This window comes from Gasterosteus aculeatus, chromosome 9 (genome assembly GCF_964276395.1).
Source record: "Gasterosteus aculeatus chromosome 9, fGasAcu3.hap1.1, whole genome shotgun sequence".
Classification (NCBI taxonomy): domain Eukaryota; kingdom Metazoa; phylum Chordata; class Actinopteri; order Perciformes; family Gasterosteidae; genus Gasterosteus; species Gasterosteus aculeatus.
The window spans coordinates 6,495,708-6,513,665 of record NC_135696.1 but is presented as its reverse complement, the minus strand read 5'-3'; the positions used below and the strand labels follow the sequence as shown (position 1 = coordinate 6,513,665).

Here is a 17,958-nt window from a genome sequence, read left to right as displayed (position 1 = left end):
GACTGATTTGAACGAACACTCCGCTTTATTTGGGGATAAAATGAAAACCTAGGCTCTTGCACATTACAGCAGTCAACAAAACAAGAACAACGACAACAAATGAACAGTATGTCGATCTGTGGCGCAGGTGCCTCCATCACCCACATACAATTGGGGACACGGTGAGATCATCCTCAACGTTTGCAGCCTCTTGAACCTTTACTGCGGCGCTGATTCTCCAGCTCTCTGTGGGCGACCATGACCCTACGACTAGAAGACAAGAGGACGGCGGATTCACTTTAAATAACCTCAATCAATACCTTTTTTTCCCCTCAGTATTTTAAGCAGAGGATGAGTGAACATTTTAAGACCATAGTTCATGTCCTTATTTTAGATTTTAATTTGCTCTATAAAATGTGTTTCTCTATTGTGGAGAAGTTGTCTTTGGTCTACTACTAAACAACATACATTTTCATTTATTGTCCACATTTCCCCATCAATTTACAATCCACCCCCATCAAAGCTTTTATTTAGAGCTTGAGGAAGGTGCCAAGAAGTCTACTGGTGACGCGCTATCATCACACTCCAGCCAATTAGAGCGCAGCGGTGGGCGTGAGCAGGAGGAAATTGACGAATTATATTGGGAGTCAAAAGTTCAACTGGGAAGAGAGAGGGGGGGGGGGGGGCTGAACACAGAGGGAGTTTAGAGAAATGTGATTAAGTGGCCCCAAAAGGAAACAAACAATATGTTTGATATGAAGGAATAAGACGTGTTTCTTTACTTTAGAGCGGAGAGTTCTTTGATGAGTCCACAGATCAGCTCTGTGGCATCTTCATGATCTGGGGAACAAAGATCTTCCTCCCTCTCCATCACCTCCTCACTAAATGGGGATATAGTTGGATGGATGAAAAATAAGTGAGGTATGAGCTCAAAAGAATTACTCATTTTTTAATATAGTAGTCACAAAATTGGACGCCACTGTTAAAAATATTGATGTACAAGGAATCCTTCTTGTAGAGAGTTGTGAAGACCAAATTTGAGGAGAAGCTTGTCAGACCCACAAACATGCGATTCATGTGGAAAATTAAATTACAAAACACTACAGTTGTTTCAGGGTCTTCTCAGAGTACTCAGGACTTCATCAAACATGTCTCTCTGTGTACGCAGCTTGTTGATATGTTGACTACTACCCCACCCTGAAGTTATAAACCTACAGGAAACACCGCTTTCTGCGCCCCGCTGTCACCGTTCTTGTGCGATTTAACCCCCACTTGCTGCTTCCTTACGTCAGAATGATGGTGTTCAGCTGCGAGTCTGAGACGTAATCCAAGAACCCAGATCCAAACGGGTCAGAAGTGTCCCCGGTCTGAGGGGGCTCAGCGTTCGCAGTAGAAGAACCAGCACCAGGCTCACCGTCAGAATCACACTGTGTGCAACAAAAATAAATCAACCATTTCTGTAGAATTACATGGTGAGAAGTAATTTAAATATGTGTCAATATGCTGGTTTTTTTGTTTGTTGAGGAGTTAGTGTGTTAGCAAATAATAAATCAACTACCCGACTTTCTAAATTTGCAGTATTTTTCTTAAATACTGTATTTTCCGCACAGATTAAAAGGCGCACCTTCAACGAATTACCTATTTTAGAACATTTTTCATACATAGGGCGCACCGGATTATAAAACGCATAAAATACTGCAGTCAAACGTTTTACCTGGGTCTGCGTTATGCTAGGGGGACCAGACGTCCTCTTTTCCCCGGACATGTCCTCTTTTTGAGACCTTTGTAGTTTCCCAGTCGTACCGAAACATATTTAATATTAGTGGTTTTTCATACTGAAACATTTTGACAGAGTGGATCAACCAATTGATCCATATATAAAACGCTCCGGATTATAAAACGCACTGTCGTTTTTTGAGAAAATGAAAGGCTTTTAAGTGCGCCTATAGTGCGGAAAATACGGTACTTGAACGAACACAACGAAAGCTCAATATTATGAGCTTTACCGGACCGGTACATTCAAAGTCTGTCCCACCACTCACAGTGTTTTTCATCTCTGATCCACTGGGTGTCACCGGAGCCTCGCAGGGCTGCACCGCCGCGACGCCTCCTGGGCGCGTGTGCGTGGACGAGGCGCCTGCCTCAGCTACGTCACCGTCCCTTTCCTCACCGGGCGACTCTTCCCCTCTTGTCCTGGTCACACTGTTCACCGGCAGCAGAGCGGCCTCCGCGGCATCCCGGTTCTCGGTGTCGTCACTCTGCGGCGTTTTAGAGGAACTGGTGATGGCGGCACTCCGGTCGACTGCTGCTGACCCGTCATTCCCGCCTTTCAATTGCAGTTGAATACGTTTTTCAGCCACAACCTCCGCAGTGCCTCCCTCGTGTTCCTGCTGCGACTGATTCCCCAAAAGCTCCTCCTCATTCTCCACTGCAGGTAGGTCTGACTTCGGGGCGCCAGTTGGCTCTGGACCGGGCCTCTCGCCTCCCTCAACCTCACAACTATTTCCCTTTGAGCAGCCTGGGTCGGACACGACACACGAAGCAGTGTGGACTTCAGGTTCCTCCCTGTGTGTCACAAAGAAGGTTAACAACATTAGGGAAGTAACACATTTGATTTAATCCTGTTAGCGTAATCGAATATCTTTGTTGTGTTTTCACTGGTTGATATAAATAATTCATTTTTTTGTGATATTTACCACATTATATTTGGATTTCTCACTACATTATTCTGACCTGTCTTCCCCTCCACAATGACTAGACTGCAGGTTCATCTCTGCCTTTTCCTGCTCTGCAACATTGCCTTCTTGGACGGACAGCGAGGGGGATATTGACGATACAATCTCTTCCTCAGACGCAAGGTCAGCTGTGTTACTACAGATCTGCTTTGTATCTCTCTCCGGTAAATTCTGCCCGTTCTCATTTTTTGTGGTTTGTAAAAAGTGACTGCGCTCCCGCTCTGTCAGACCACACATACCCATCCTTCGCTTCTTCTTGGCCGGCAACCCCGCTGCTGCCTCCTTTGCGTGTTCCTTGACATCAGTCATGTACACCTTGCTAACTTCTTGTTTTTTCTCAAAATGACATGAGTTCTCCTCCCCGCTCAGCTGATCCTCCAGAGCAGCATCATCACCCTCTTCAGAAGCCGGTGAGAAGACCTGGAGTTGATCCGTGCATGTTTGGGATGGTGTGTTAAATTCCTCTGCCGTCATTTCCTCCTTATCCTTTTCAGCCCAGTTTCCATTGTTATCGGCATGACTTTTGAGGCCCTTTAGCTGAGAGTCACTGCTTGGATCTGCGGCTGCAGTCGCTTCTCTCTCTTCGGGTGCTTTAACAGTAGGTTCCTGCAGAGGGGAGTGGTGGCATTGTAACAGCGAGGCATCCACTGTTGTATGACTTCCTTTAGCGTCCTAAAATATAAAAAAAACATAGAACTCTAAAATGTGGCCTGATAAGATGAGAATATGCAATATGAGTTTGGTTTAAATGATATTGCCTGATCATCAGTCTCTGAGGGTCCATCACTGGGGAATTCCCTCTTCCTTGACCTGAGGGACCGAGGCTGAGCTGCGCTGACTTCACACATAAGGATCAACTCAATTTAAATTCAAATGAGCAAATCGATGATAGTGAAGCAATTGTGAATCACATTTTCTTTCTAATGCAGAATATTGTTTCTGCTCAACAGCACATCATAGTTAGCCGTGTAATGGATTTACCACTGCTGCTGTTGGTCTTTGCTTTTCCTTTGGCCATGTCTTTGTCCTAAATGAGAAAAAAACGAGTACTTAACATAAACTATTCCTAACGAGACTGTTGTGTCTGGTTAGTTTACAGACTAACTACTAATGTTAATGTTAATAACGTAACATGCAGCTAGCTAACATTGCCAATTTACGTTTACTGACTGAATGAAGATGTAGAAAATGTGTCCAATGTTACCGGGTGTGCTTGCTGAGTTTAAAAAAACAAAACCATCGATGACGGTTAAGTTTCTCAGCCGTACACGTTCATCCACCCACCTGAGCCGAGCGTCTGCCGCGTAATGTCACGTCGGCGTTTTACGTCAGTGGCGTTCCGTCCCGCCGTAAAGCGCAACGCGGGTTGCCACTGGAGATGCAATGTAGGAAGTGAATTCCACAGTTTACCGTTCTTGTTTTGACAGCTCAAACTTCACGTTAAATTAGTCGCCTGCATGTGAATGTTGTCTCTCTTCTATCATTGTTTCTGAGCAGTTTCTCCACTTAAATAACCGACCGGACCGGCAGAAACACCGCGGCGCGTCGCACCGTCCAGGTAAACAGCTTAGTCCACGGGCAAGGGAATAGTTAGTGTTGTCAGCTAACGCTTTAGCACCGCAAGGCTAACTCAATACAAAAACAGCTGAGAAAAACATTATTACTCAGAACGGCACAAAGCGCCAGCGCCTCCTCGGTGTACCAGCAGTGCGTGCTGTCAGTTCTGGTCACGTCCGTCACAGTTGTCTCCTTCTTTCCACTGGCTCGACTAAATTGGATCCTTCCTTAACTTTTAGGCTCGGTCCATGAGACGCAGTCGGAACCCGCCCCCCCGGGGTCAAGGGGCAGCGCGAGCCAAACAGGTAACATCCGTCATGTGTGTGATAATGCGATGCGTGGACGGTGACACGTCAACAACAGGTGTGATTTGACCTCCGTCTGCCTCGCTGTGGCTCAGATGGGGCTGCTGCTGGACCTGACCCCCGACGGGGGGGTGGATGACGGGGGGAATGATGAAGAGCTGGAGGCAGAGCTTCTGAATCTGGTGGGAGGAGGTGGAGGGAGATCCCAAGGGAAGAAGGGTGACGGCAGAGGTGAGAAAGAGTATTTCCATCCATCTCTGATTTGTAGACGTCCGTCTGTGTAAAGGACAGGCTCGTCTTTTCATTCATATTGTGTGGGTGTTTTAGTTGCCATGTGCTGTGTAGGATTTAGTGCTGCTTGTGATGCGTCTGTGTGCCCACAGCTCCGGTTCCCATGGCTGATATAGAGCGAATGGCAGCGCTTTGTATGAAAGACCTGGATGATGAGGAAATGGAAGATGAAGATCTGGATGACGATGAAGATCTGCTGGTAACGCACGCACACTGTTTTTGTCCCTTTCAGAGCTGAAATAAGTAACTGATTAATTGATAAATTGGACATTTATTTGGAACTATTTTTGATTGGGATATTAATTTTAAAGCCGCCATTGACTATTTCTAGCTTCTCTGATGCTGGAAATAGTCCAGTGCGGTGATGTCAATGCTGAATTTGACATCACCTTGCAGTCTAAGAAATTGTAGTAGGAATATTTCACCTCTTTTGTCAGTTCACAGACAAAATCATTTAATTAAGCAGATTAACCGATAATCAAAATATATTCTGAGCTGCATTCCTAATCCCTTTCATTCCACTTGTAATATGATGGTTAATATTAGCTGCTGAATTGCTGGATTCTTTTCACTACATATATGTCTGTTCTCCATACACAGGCAGAACTGAATGATGTTTTAGAGGATGAGGAAGAAACTCCTGCTCCCACCCCTCCTGCCATCACACCGACCGCACCCAAAGTGAGCATCACGTCCCACTCGTCTGCGCCTGCTGCTCCCGGTGGTGCAACTGGGTTGGAGTCTCTCCTACTGGAGCGCGCTGAAATGTATAAAGTGGCCATTTCAAATGCCAAGGTTGCAGGGGACACAAGCAAAGTTCGAAGATATGACCGTGGAGCAAAGGTAAAGTGGAGAAGGAAGAGGTCAACCTCTAAACAGGTTGATCGCCATACTTTACCTTCAATCAAACTTGTTTTTATATGTCCAAAAAGGCAACAAATGAGACTTGATATAATAAAACACTGCAATTTTTTCTTTTTTATGATATAAACTTCATATTGTTATTTCTTCTCTTCTCCAATCTCAGACACTGCAGTCCATGTTGACATCGGTCAGGAAAGGAAAACCAGTCAACGAGGAGGAGATACCGCCTCCAGTTGCTCTCGGTGGAAAGCCCAACGTCACAGACGAGTCTGAATCGATCAGAAAGGAGCGAGAACTGCCGGTCCCCACGCTGATGCCCTCTACTCCCACGAACCAGAAACCTCTAAGGGAGGCTGCGCCGGGACCTCCCAATATGAAGCCACTCCATCTGACCGTGACCCCAAAGCCCGCTGCTGCCTTAACCCCGGGAACGCCGGTTATGTCTCCCCTCACGCCCGGTTACCCGGACTCACAACACTCAGGTAAACTCACATGAAAGCATGCAGAGGACGTTGTGGAGCTACTTTCAGTACTGTGTACCCTGTACTGGATATAAGAGCAATCTTAAAACTTATAACCGTATAATCACTGGAAAAAATAGTGAGATCTTTACATCTACATAGGGAACGACTTCTCTACACGCAGTCTGTCATAACACACCTCTATGTTTCTACAAAAACCCTGAACGGCAAACACCTACAATCACTGGCTCTGGAGAGGGCCACCCACGTTTTTCAGCCACCGTAGTTCTCCTACGCACTTCTTACAATGGGCTTTGCGCACTACACCTTTTTTAATGTCTTTATTTCTACTAGAGAGTAGTCTGTTGTTGTAAATCTGGTGTGCATATGTTTACGGTTGTTGGCATTTATCAGTTGCATACTTTTCCTCATCAACTGGTGATCAGATTTCCTAATCCAGACATTTGTTAGTGATGTAGTATCAAGAGGGATATGTATTTTGAAATACATAATCAAACATTGGGTAAACAAATATTTATAATAATTTTCAACAAAAAGAAACTGCATGAACGCTGGTCCTCTTTTGTTACCAGGCACTTTAGCTCACCGAGGTCCCTCTAAATGTCAACGTGATCCTCCTTAGGTTGTCTTTTTGTCTTGTTTTTAATTTATAGTGCTTCTAATTTTGTCTCCGTATGACCTCCCTCTATTCAGAGCTGAAACAGGCAGTGCTATCCAGACAGAGGGAGTATAAGATTGCTGCTATTAACGCCAAACAGAACTCTGACATAGAGCAGGCAAAGCAGCACTACCTCACTGCCAAGGTGACACAGCCAATGTCAAAGTTATTACATTAATATATCTATTTGTTGGCCTTCTTGTATATAGAAAAAGTCAATGCTAATGGAGGTGACCTTCCTTGATGCAGAAGCTGGACATACTGGTGGAGGCACTGGACAGAGACGAACCCGTCGATCTGAGCTCACTACCTCCTCCTCCTGGTCAGTGCAGCCTCTTTAAAGCGATCCTTAACCTCAACGTTTTTGACCTTTTGTTTTTTATTACTCAAACACTGCAGCCTGATTTCTTTACCAAACATATTTTACTCTGATTGGATCAAGGAGAAGGACACTCCCATTATTGCACTATGGTCTTATTTATTGAATTTTCTAAGGCTTTTCATTGTGTCGATCACTGCATATTAATAAAACATTGTCCAATAGATCACAGGTTCATGATGGCGATTTGTATGCGCCTGGCTGGATTCCAAACAAAGTAATTAATAGATTACAGACTGCCTTTAAAGTTCTTTAGACATCACTGCTAAACCTCAAATGTGATTGTTAATGACATAGTTAATATCATGCTTGTGTATAACTTGCTGCTTCTTACTTGGTGGAGTAAAGGTTATGATGATAATGATTATAATCTCAACCTCTCCACTGATGTCTTGTCTTTTGCAGGTGACGTAGTAGCAGAACATTGTGCACCTCCTCCTCCTCAATCTTCCTCTATTCCTGCTGCCCCCGCTGCACCTGCATCCACCCATGAGGCCGCTGCCGGTAAAACCAGTGGTCCCGGTCCTTATTTATTATGATAGAAATGTCTCATGTTGAATTCAAAGAAAGTGTGCGTGTCGTGCACAGACCTCCCTGTTCCCAGCACTGTGGCAGAAGCCCTGCAGCAGAGGATGGACACGTACAAGTCAGCTGCAGAGGGAGCCAAGAGCAAAGGAGACGATCGTAAGGCTCGCATGCACCAGCGCATTGTCAAGGTACACACCATGACCTTTTGTCACAGCCTAATCATGTACCCCCCCCCTCCCACCTCCCCCAAAGAAAAATACAAATAAAGCATACTTACAGCTAAATCTAATTTAGCTTTAGATATTCTCTTCTTGTGTTCCCGATGCTCATGTTTGGTTTTGTGTCTCTCATTTCCCTGAATAACTGCTGTGTGACTCACTTTATTTGAACTGGAAACACCTTCTGTGGCTTTTACTGTAACCACTTTTATCTACCAGAATGTGCTAAAGTTCGTCTCATTCTTTGAGGATTGTTTAATGCAGTGGTCCCCAACCTTTTTTACCTCACAGACCGTTTTCATGTCAGACAATATTTTGCGGACCGGTCGAGAAGGTCCGACGGGGGGGGGGTGTAGTAGTCTCGCGCGCTGTGTTCGCTGGTGGGCGAAACTGCCGTGTACGGTAAGAGGACAATTGTAAACGTGAAGAAAAACGCCTGGTGACGCGTGGGGAATATGTCAGAGGGACGAGTGCACATAATTAGGAGAAAATCCGGTCAATTTTCAAAATAAAACATTTTTCAACAAAAAATAAAATATATATATATATATATATATATATATATAAGCTTTGCTTAGCTGTAGTGCGGCCCGGTACCAAATGGCCCACGGACTGGTACCGGTCCGCAGCCCGGTGGTTACGGACCACTGGTTTAAGGGTCATTTCGGGGAAAATATTAAACCTTTGACCTTTTACGGTAGATTTGACTGAGGTAGGCAGGGTATATATGGTTGTTTGTTTGACAATGCTAATGATATATTTCATAATAAATTTGGATAGTAGGACAAAAGCAAGAACATGTTTAATAGCAATGGAGGGATTCAATGACTATGGCAGAGTAACACTACCAGGATATAATAATTTACAAGTAGTACAAGTGTGCAATTCTCCTTAATTGCAGACTTATCAACCATCTCCTCTGTTACAGCAATACCAGGATGCCATTAGAGCTCACAAAGCTGGACGACCTGTCAACCTGTCCGACCTACCTGTGCCGCCAGGTAACTTTCTCCGAGAGTGTTTCAGAATTGTGTCTCTGCTGCAATATAAAGTGTTTCGGGGCAGTCATGTGTGTGTTGCTTTTCTAGGTTGTCCTCCACTTCTGGGCTCAGAGGGGGGTCAGCAGAACTTCATAGGTGTCCTGGAAACGGCCATGAAAATAGCTAATCAGGATGCAGACGCAGAAGATGAAGAAGAGGACGAACAAAGAGAAGCAGCCAAGGTTATAAATATACAAAGCCACCACCAAATGGTCAAGATGATTGTTTGCCTTTTGAGCAAGACGAGCAGCGTTTTACTTTTTGCCAGACCAGCTTCTGTGCCCACTTATTGACTGTTGGCTCTGCTGCACCATTTGACTCTTGCATCAACATCATGCCTCACTGTAAATTGCCAGAAAGTGATAACTCACTGGTTTTATCTCTCTCCCTTCCTCTCGTACTATCTTGCTCTGCAGCCTGCAGTGCGCCCACCTGCCCAGAAAGCCAAGTCTCCAGCTCCTCAGGCCCTTGGAGGCTCCGCGGCTCTGAAACTGGGCCCTAGAGGTGCATTCAGAGTGTTCCGCCTGTCTGCCGTACAATGTACCGTACAAGGAATTAGAGTGCTACATGAGGCAGAGTTTCACTTCTTTTTCTCTTAATTATCCTTGCAGCCCAGCACCAATTGGATTTCCTGTTGCTAAGGCGACAGGCTTTCATGCGTGCTGCGCTGCGCTCAAAACAAATGAAGGTAAGCTGGGTCTTACTTTTTTCTTTTTTTTTCTCGCTGATAGATTCCCTGGCATCTTTATATTTTGGTCGATGTTCTTTAATTGGAGTCTTGAAGTCTTAATCTGTGGAGTTGCTGCCGTGTGATTTGTTTGTAGGACATGACCGGAGCAGCGCAGCACCTCAGACACGCCAAGGGACTGGATCCCATGGTCACTGCTGCCAAGTCCGGCCTACCTGTTGATATCACAAAGGTCATGCATATGTTCTGTTCAAATGAATAAAATACAGGAAGATGCAGAGCTACTTTATGTGCGTATGACATGTTGCTATAGGAGCAACCAAAAGCTTAAGAGGGTACAGAAATAGAAGATGGTAGTAAGAAAGCAGCGTTGAAATGAAAACACCTTTGTGCTCACCGAGGCCGCACATTCTGTGTGTTTGTGGGTAAGTGTGAGGGTGTGTGAGTTTATTAGCATTTTGTGACTTTCCTTTATTAATATTTCACATAGTTCCCACGTCAATTTCTTTCATTTTTTCCTGGCTTTAATTTGAACACCTTTGTTTCAAATAACCCATATACTTTGCTGTGACCCCAGCATGTAATTACCAAGAATATTAACTCTGTTCCTCTGTTAGTTTGTCTTCCCGTCCGTCTGAGGAATATCACACAAGCTTAGAAACATCCATTTCTGGTGGACGTATTCCTTTCGTTTCGATTCGTATTTGTGATTGTCTCCTTCCTGACAGATTCCCACTGCTCCAGTCAGCGAGGAGGACTACTCCCTGGCTCGCTCCCGCACCTCCCCTCTCTCCTCTCGCTCCAGTGAACAGTACCATGGCCTCATGGCTCTTCTGCGGAAGCAGCATGAGGTCAGGGCTCACCTTTCTGTTCTTGCTTAATGTGTATTATATAAGAAAGAGCACCTTCTAAATCTTGCTCTGCATGCGTCAAAACTGATGCTGATATGATGTTGTGGTCATGATAATGGCCTTAAGAAATTGTTCATCACTTTTCTATTAGTGGAGCATTTTAAAAAGACTAATCCCAATAGTTGTGTATCACATTGTCTTGGCTATTGTGTGTTTGTGTACCAACGCCTTCTTTTGTTTGGTTTCTCTACAGAAATGTTTGGGATACTCTCAACAGCTCATTCTTTTGGGCAATGTGGCTGAGGCTCTAAAGTAAGATACCTGGTTCTGGTATATTTGTGAATTTAGTTCCATGTGTTAAGCTACAGAAGACATCAAGACGATTGATTATTTATTTGACATCGTCACACCTACAATGACAAAGATCCTCCTCATTTGCTAGAGACAGTTTCTTCAAACTGCTGAACGTCCAACGGTAACAAACCCATAGAAATACATTTTAAATCCCATTAAGAACTCAAAACATGCAAATTGTTACACTTGAGAAGCTTAATTTTTCATGTACCTTAAAATATGAAAAGTTACATTTTCTCTTATCAAGATACTAAATTTCTTCCGTTAAAAATGCCGAAATACATGTATTCGTTTTATCCACCAGCGTACTGTGGGGTTCTATCACTGCTGTCCAGGCAGGGATCAGACCTGCAGTCCATGGACTTCATATGAGATCAGATCAGTTGTGTGTAACGATCCTTCTCCGTTTCTCACCAGGTTTGAGAAGCTGGTGGAGGAGTGTATGAAGAGCATCGACATACTAAAGAACGCCCACGCCAAGGGCCACCCGGTCCCCAAGTGCCGCACCGAGGAGAGGACCTGGAACACTGTCAAGTCAGCAACAGACTTACAATAATACTCAGTTATAATGTGTTTTCTTGGAATTACAGGAATTTTGATTTAATGCCACGTTTAGGCATTCTTCTCAAATTCTTCCTTGTTTCTATTGCATCACATGTCATTTAGCTGACGCTTTTATCCCAAGCGGCTTTCAATAAGTGCATTTCAACCATAAGGATACAAACCGAAGAACAAGAAACAAAAAAGTGTAAATTCATCAAATAAGATATTTTACATTTTTTACAACATATTTTATATTATTGCATATTTGATGATAAAGATTCTCATCGCGTACATCGGATGACTCATGTACCTGACGGGATCGGTAGATGAGTCAGATTGACTCACTCTGCCCGGTGTCATATCGAGCTAACAGCTCTGTGACTCATAAACAGTCGGGATCGGTTGGCGTTGGGGAAAGCTGACTGGTTGTTGTCTGTATGCTGCCGTTTCCAAATGGTTATGACCCCTGTTTTTTTTTTGTTTTTGTTTTTAGGATCCACAACAGCCTGACACCAAATGACCTGATGCTGTACATCATCAAAGGCATCAACCTACCGTGTCCCACCGGTACTAATGGCAGCGCTGCATCTTTAATAACCAGGCTGTAATGTGTCAGCAGCATGTTCTCTCACACCTCCCTCTCTGCCTCCAGGTGTCTCGCCTAACGATCTGGATTCCACTGTGAAGTTTGAGTTTCCCTTTCCTAGTGCGGTAAGAATCTCTCTCGCTCCCTGAGTCGATTATGTGTGTCACACTCTGGTTATATCCAGATGTGTTTTAATGCATTTATTCATCTGCGTGTAGGAGGATGCTCAGAGGGACAAAACGGGCACTGTAAAGGGCACCAACAACCCCGAGTTTAAAGAGACTTTCAAACTCAACATCAACCGCACCAACCGAGCCTTCAAACGAGTCATCCAGTCCAAAGGCATCAAGTTCGAGATTGTCCACAAGGGGTAGAAAACACAGCATCTCTGGGACCACACAAGCAGATGCTTCCCAATGTATCCTCAACATTTGTCCCGTGAATGTCGTGGTTGTTATGTCTTTGACACTCGTGCTCTTCTCTCTGTATTCACAGAGGCCTGTTTAAGACCGACAAAGTTGTGGGCACTGCTCAGATGAAACTAGAGGCCTTAGAAAACCAGTGTGACGTTAGGGAAATAATAGAGGTGGGTGTCGTTAGCAAAAGACACAAATGCATACGCACATGTACAGTTCCATCCAACAGTGTGTTTTGTAGGTCATGGATGGACGGAAAGCCACCGGTGGGAAGTTGGAGGTGAAGGTGAAGATCAGAGAGCCTTTAACAGGAGCTGATCTCCAGGCGGTGACGGAGAAGTGGCTGGTTCTCGATCCGGTGTCCTCTCTTTCTCCTCCAGACAGACAAAAGGAACAAACAAAAGGAAGGGTGAGTCAAGTTTAATGACCAGAGAAGGTTTGATGAGGATAAGAGGATTTTCGAGCAGGGCTGCAGATTATCGTCAGTTCAGCGAAGTCTCACTGTTTGTTTGTTTGAATCAGGCTCCATCTCCTCGATCTAAACCCAAACATGAAGCAAACAGCAGACCGGAAACGAGCAGCAGACAGGAAGCGAGCAGCAGGAGCAGTCATCCCAGCAACTCCCCTCCACAGTACAAACTCCACAGCTTCAGTCTCCTCAACTATGACAAGGAGCGGCTGGAGAGAAAGGTATATGCGTGAGTTTATGCATGTGTGCTCCAAGCCCGTCCAAAGCATCCTCTAATGCGAAGGTTTCGCCCTCACTGCGCCCGTCTCTCAGATCGCAGAGTATCGAAAGGTGCAGCGGCCTCCCCCGTCCGACCTCGTCCTGCAACACAAAGAGGTCACGCACAGGCTGCAGTGGCAGAAAGCGCAGCTGGAGCGAGGCTCCTCTAGTCTACTCGCTGGTACCTCTCACAGAGAATACACACAAGTATTTACTTTACTGCCACGTTTCCGTGTATGCCTCAACCTCTCAAACGCCGACGTCTTCCTTTACCACGTGTGTAGAGTATGAAAACGCCCTGCGGCGCTCCTTCCAGGGGTATGCTGACTCTGTGAAGAAACACTCCAGCGAAGGCAACAGGGTGAGTACAGGTGGAACTTGTGTCTGTGGTTTTTTGGGGGGGATTGGGCCTCATTGTGTAAACACTCAGTGTGTTCACATGATGGTATAATTTGAATCTTTGCTTAGTCGGACTATGCTCTCTTTCGGGGCAAGTGCTATTATCCCAATATACATGGCAGTGAATAAATTTAATCATTGGCCGAAAGCATGTCATATCCGATACGATAGGTGGCGCTGTTTTCATTACAACTAGTTGTGATACAGCCATTTCCGCTTGACCGCTTCACCAACAACAACCAACAACAACAACATCAACATTACGAGTAAGATGGCGAACGGAGAACAAGGTGAAGCTACAACCCTCTACTATTTTTGCATGATGTTAATAGGAGCACAGCAAATGCGAATGGCGCTATTGGCTGATTTGATAACGGAGAGAAGACGCCGTCGGGATCTCAAGCATGCGCAAAGACGCAAAGTCCAGTTCCTCATCCGATTCACCGTTACATGCCGCAATAGTCAAACTATCAACTGGATTGGATCGAGTTATCAGGGGGTGTTAGTCGGATCGTAGTCGGACCGCACATAGTCGGACAAAGGTGTTTACATGAAACGGATAACTCGATTTCAGTCCGACTAAGCCAGTTATTCGAATCCATGTAACCACGCTGATTGTGTCATTGTCTTATTATAGGACGCTGCCAAGGATGCACTCGGCAGGTTTAAGATGGTAGAAACCGAGGTGAGGTTTATCAATGTAAAGAAGTGTTTCCTCCTAATGTCTGTGTATTTGATGTACAATATCATGTACTCTCTTCCTGCTACAGCTGGAATCGCTGTTAAGGAAACGCGCAGGATAAGAGGAGAGTGAAGGAGTGGATCCCTGGCTTTAGTACTGTTATATCATAAATATATATATATATATATATATATCTCTCGTTCACATACAAACACTACATCGGGGACTTAAAGCATCTTTATGATTCTATTCTGCTCTTTTTTTCATTGAAACTGCACGTAAGACCAGCGGGATAAATTTGTCAACTGATCATATCATCGTGTCATGTGTCACTTTGTGGTTAGTCCCCTGCAACAGTGATCAGAAAGGAACCTGTAAGTACAAAGGGACACCGATATCATAGTAAGCATCAAAATGTTATGTTATGTTCTACGTGGAAGGATTGTGCTTATTTGCATTTTCACACTAGTGAAAGCTGCTCCTGAAGAACACCTTAACATTCCTTACCTACGCCACAATCACTTTTTATTCCTGTCTTTACTTTGAGAATGGGTGCTGGAAATGTATGAGTTTTACGTTTGGCACCAGGCCCGAGAGGCATGTGTGTTCATGTGTGTGTGTGTGTGTGTGTGTGTGTGTGTGTGTGTGTGTGCGCGCGTGTTCCGAAGTGTGTTTAACCAATGGGGACGGGAGTTTTTAACCCCTCTTCCCATATTTTCTGCGTGTAATGAGCTTAATCTAATCTGTCTGCTCCAGTGTTTCCAGATTACAGTAATCTGCTGCGTTTGGAGTGGTGTGATATGGGAATAAAAAAAAAAACGGGGTTTTGGGGCACCGCAGCCTACATCCCATAATGAGGGATTAGTGTTTGTGTCACCAAGGAGACGACTAGATCAGACGTAGTCGCCTTTGGGGCTGGGGAGAGGGGGTGTTAGCTGCGTGGCATGATTGTGGTGGAAGCTTAGCTCTGCAAAAGGATTGCTGCTTCTTCTTCTGCATCTTCATCAGCTGTTTCTTCTTTGTTGTCTTCTTCACTTCCTTCACAGTAATTCCTTTTGCGTGTGTTCAGAGAGAATTCAAAGTGATGAGTAACAGGCGTTTCTATTTGGATGTTCTTTAAATACTTAAACAATATTAAGCCCATTATGCTGTTGATTTAAAAAAAATGATTATCAGCTGCTGTGTCAGCGTGCTGCTATTTTGGCAGTTTACAAAACCGGAGTCTGTCCCGCTGAGCGCTCCAGCAGCAGCGCAGTGGGGGCTGAACAGTCAGCCCAAAGGAAGAGAAGCCAACATGTGCCAGTGAGGCCAGCTAATTGCTCATTTCTATTTCTGTCGCTCCACAGACATCCCTGCCATAGGCGTCCTTGATTATCCCTCTCACTTTACGTTTACTATGACCATAAAGTTAAGGGTACAAAACCCAGAACAGTCCTGTAAAACTTCACAAGGAGTGTGAAAAATCCAGATGTCTTAAAATTAATAATTTTGCCACAGCAACTGGTACAACATCATGGGTTCACTATTCTGTTCAGTACTCTGGACCAATGGGGGGGGGGGTGTGTGTGTGTGTGTGTGTGTGTGTGTGTGTGTGTGTGTGTGTGTGTTTGTGTGTTTGTGTGTTTGTTTGTTTGTTTGTTTGTTTGTTTGCGTGCACGACAACCAGCTAAACTGCGTGCAGTCCACAGCGGATTGTGGTGGTCCTCATTGATTGTATGCAGCCAGAGAAGGAGCAGATGTCTTCAAATGAGCTGCGGTGTTTCATTTGACTCTTCAATGTGGAGGATGTCTGTCGACTTGCTAACAGTTTTTTAGTCATGTGACATCGCAAAGAATCGTGTTTGTCCTCATTGCCTCACCACATTAGCAAATAATCCTGGTTAAAGTTGACCTCACAAGGCCCTCCACAGTCTGTTTTGATATTTATGTCACATCCCTTCCCCCTGATTGTTTTTACTCCATCAGGAGATGGATATCTTCTGACTCTGTAAGCGGTTGGTGGTGGTGCTTTTGATCAGCTGATCTTCATTTAGATGGCAATGGAAGGTCTAATTCCTGCTTATACCGACGTGGTAAACTTTCAGTTTGATTTACAGTAATCTTAAATGATTATAGTGATTATTTAAAAGTTTGTTTGTTTATGCGTGTGTGTGTATTTGCGCATGCGCAACTTTACCTCTTTAACTACAAATCTTGGACACAAAACATTTTTTGCTGACAATTTTTAAATGTATGCAGCACAGTTTTGCTTTCAATGCGTTTTACTCATTGTTCCAGGTGGCCAATAGTTTCAGTGCACAAACATTTAAACACTTTCCGTATTGCAGTTTGGATGGATATTTATTCAAAAAACTTTACATTAACAATGAAATCTTGATACAACTTTGACCAATTTGATATACAACTCAAGCAAAGACAATTTGCTTGAGTTGCAACTTGTTATGTCAGACTAGCTCTCCAGAACCCAGAGATATTCATTGTACTATTGGTTAAGACAAAGAAAAGCAACACATTCTCAAACTTCACTTGGATAAAGGGAATGTTTGTTGTGTAGAGCTTTAAAAATTCCTTAGAAGATTGGATTATTAAATGGATAAATCATGCTTCACATACAAAACTTGATTAAACCTTTCTGAAACGCAGTAACCGTTTTGTATTCTGAAGGACGAGCATTGCTGCAAACTATACATCCTTTGAATGCCTCTAAAATATGGGAAACCCCCAGTTTGGTCTTTTTTGACAGAAAATGCTTAGTTTTATTTTTTATATACATTTTTTTATTTCCAAAGCCATGTAAAGAATATTTAGATCTGGCTGCAGCACTCGCATGCTTTAACACCGTTAAACACACCCACAGAAACGGCAAGTCAGCAGCAGCTCCTTTCTTTAACTCCAAAACCTTTAACCCCATGTCACCTCAGACACACAAACACTGCTGCTCGGGTAACCTCATGGCCTCACAGGCAGTCCTGTTGTCATGCCAACAGGCTCATCAGAATTCAACAGTCTGATGCTCAGGTCCTGGGGAGATGGATATATTGTTAAGAGTTTGTCTGGTGACTCACGTTCCTTTCTTGCATTCACGAGACAACGCACACACACACACATACGTCATATTTACTTTTTTTAAGGATTCATTTGTCTGTCATCTGTCTGCACTACATTCTTTTAAAAAGAGACATTTTGGTGGATTGTTTGTCGTTATTGTAAGTATCGCTCTCCTGATCTGCTGCAGTAAATGTAATCATCTGGGCTTGGAAACATGTGTTTCTTCTATTAAGTCTTTTAAAGGCAATCAATATAAAGGCAATATTTGTATACAGTAAATATACAGCATAATATGCTTGGTCTCTTTTTGAGTTTAAGTCATGATGACTTGTGCAGCTCAAACGGGGAAATGTGCGAAGGCCTTATTTTTAAGGCTTTCAATATTAAAGTCTGTATTAGATTGTTGAAATGAATAAAATGGTGGAACAATACTGGCTTTGTGTCTTTTTATTAGACCAAAAAGTCCTGATCAGATCTTTCCTATTTAGACTGATTTCTAAACAGGAGCTCAGAACCACTGCCTGTCCGTTTTCATCAGCCTGACAACTTCTATTTTATAATTGGAGGAGGATATATTGGGAGTGATTACATGTTTCTGAAGTCTACTGGGGAAAATTCAGTAAAACTG

The 17,958-nt window shown here is 44.0% G+C and overlaps 2 protein-coding genes across 9 annotated transcripts; one reads left to right on the top strand and one right to left on the bottom strand.

Annotated features, from left to right (window-relative positions):
• Positions 1-6: 6 nt before the first annotated feature.
• On the bottom strand, positions 7-4,528 carry LOC120824775 (uncharacterized). 8 transcript variants are annotated; one of them, XR_013450642.1, is made up of 8 exons: positions 3,999-4,166; positions 3,696-3,741; positions 3,473-3,552; positions 2,954-3,386; positions 2,022-2,544; positions 1,267-1,406; positions 762-860; positions 7-249 (listed from the first exon to the last, which is right to left on the bottom strand). XR_013450642.1 is itself a non-coding variant. In XM_040185825.2 (8 exons), the coding sequence occupies exons 2-8, from the start codon at positions 3,730-3,732 to the stop codon at positions 174-176; spliced, it is 1,629 nt and encodes a 542-aa protein (XP_040041759.2). In that variant the 5' UTR covers positions 3,733-3,741; positions 4,379-4,528; the 3' UTR covers positions 7-173. The 8 variants fall into 8 exon arrangements, 6 of the variants coding, with proteins under 6 accessions (XP_040041759.2, XP_040041757.2, XP_040041758.2 ...); XR_013450643.1 differs by having other exon boundaries at positions 3,919-4,041; XM_040185825.2 differs by lacking the exon at positions 3,999-4,166 and adding an exon at positions 4,379-4,528 and having other exon boundaries at positions 2,713-3,386.
• On the top strand, positions 4,066-17,761 carry cc2d1a (coiled-coil and C2 domain containing 1A). The gene is made up of 28 exons (XM_040185775.2): positions 4,066-4,272; positions 4,511-4,576; positions 4,672-4,807; positions 4,960-5,066; positions 5,468-5,710; positions 5,895-6,213; positions 6,907-7,016; positions 7,121-7,193; positions 7,656-7,754; positions 7,839-7,966; positions 8,925-8,997; positions 9,085-9,218; positions 9,453-9,540; positions 9,648-9,724; positions 9,861-9,956; positions 10,453-10,575; positions 10,829-10,887; positions 11,347-11,463; positions 11,966-12,039; positions 12,125-12,183; positions 12,277-12,428; positions 12,554-12,644; positions 12,716-12,883; positions 12,997-13,164; positions 13,256-13,382; positions 13,486-13,562; positions 14,238-14,285; positions 14,371-17,761. The coding sequence occupies exons 2-28, from the start codon at positions 4,520-4,522 to the stop codon at positions 14,401-14,403; spliced, it is 3,036 nt and encodes a 1,011-aa protein (XP_040041709.2). The 5' UTR covers positions 4,066-4,272; positions 4,511-4,519; the 3' UTR covers positions 14,404-17,761.
• The last annotated feature ends 197 nt before the right edge of the window (positions 17,762-17,958 follow it).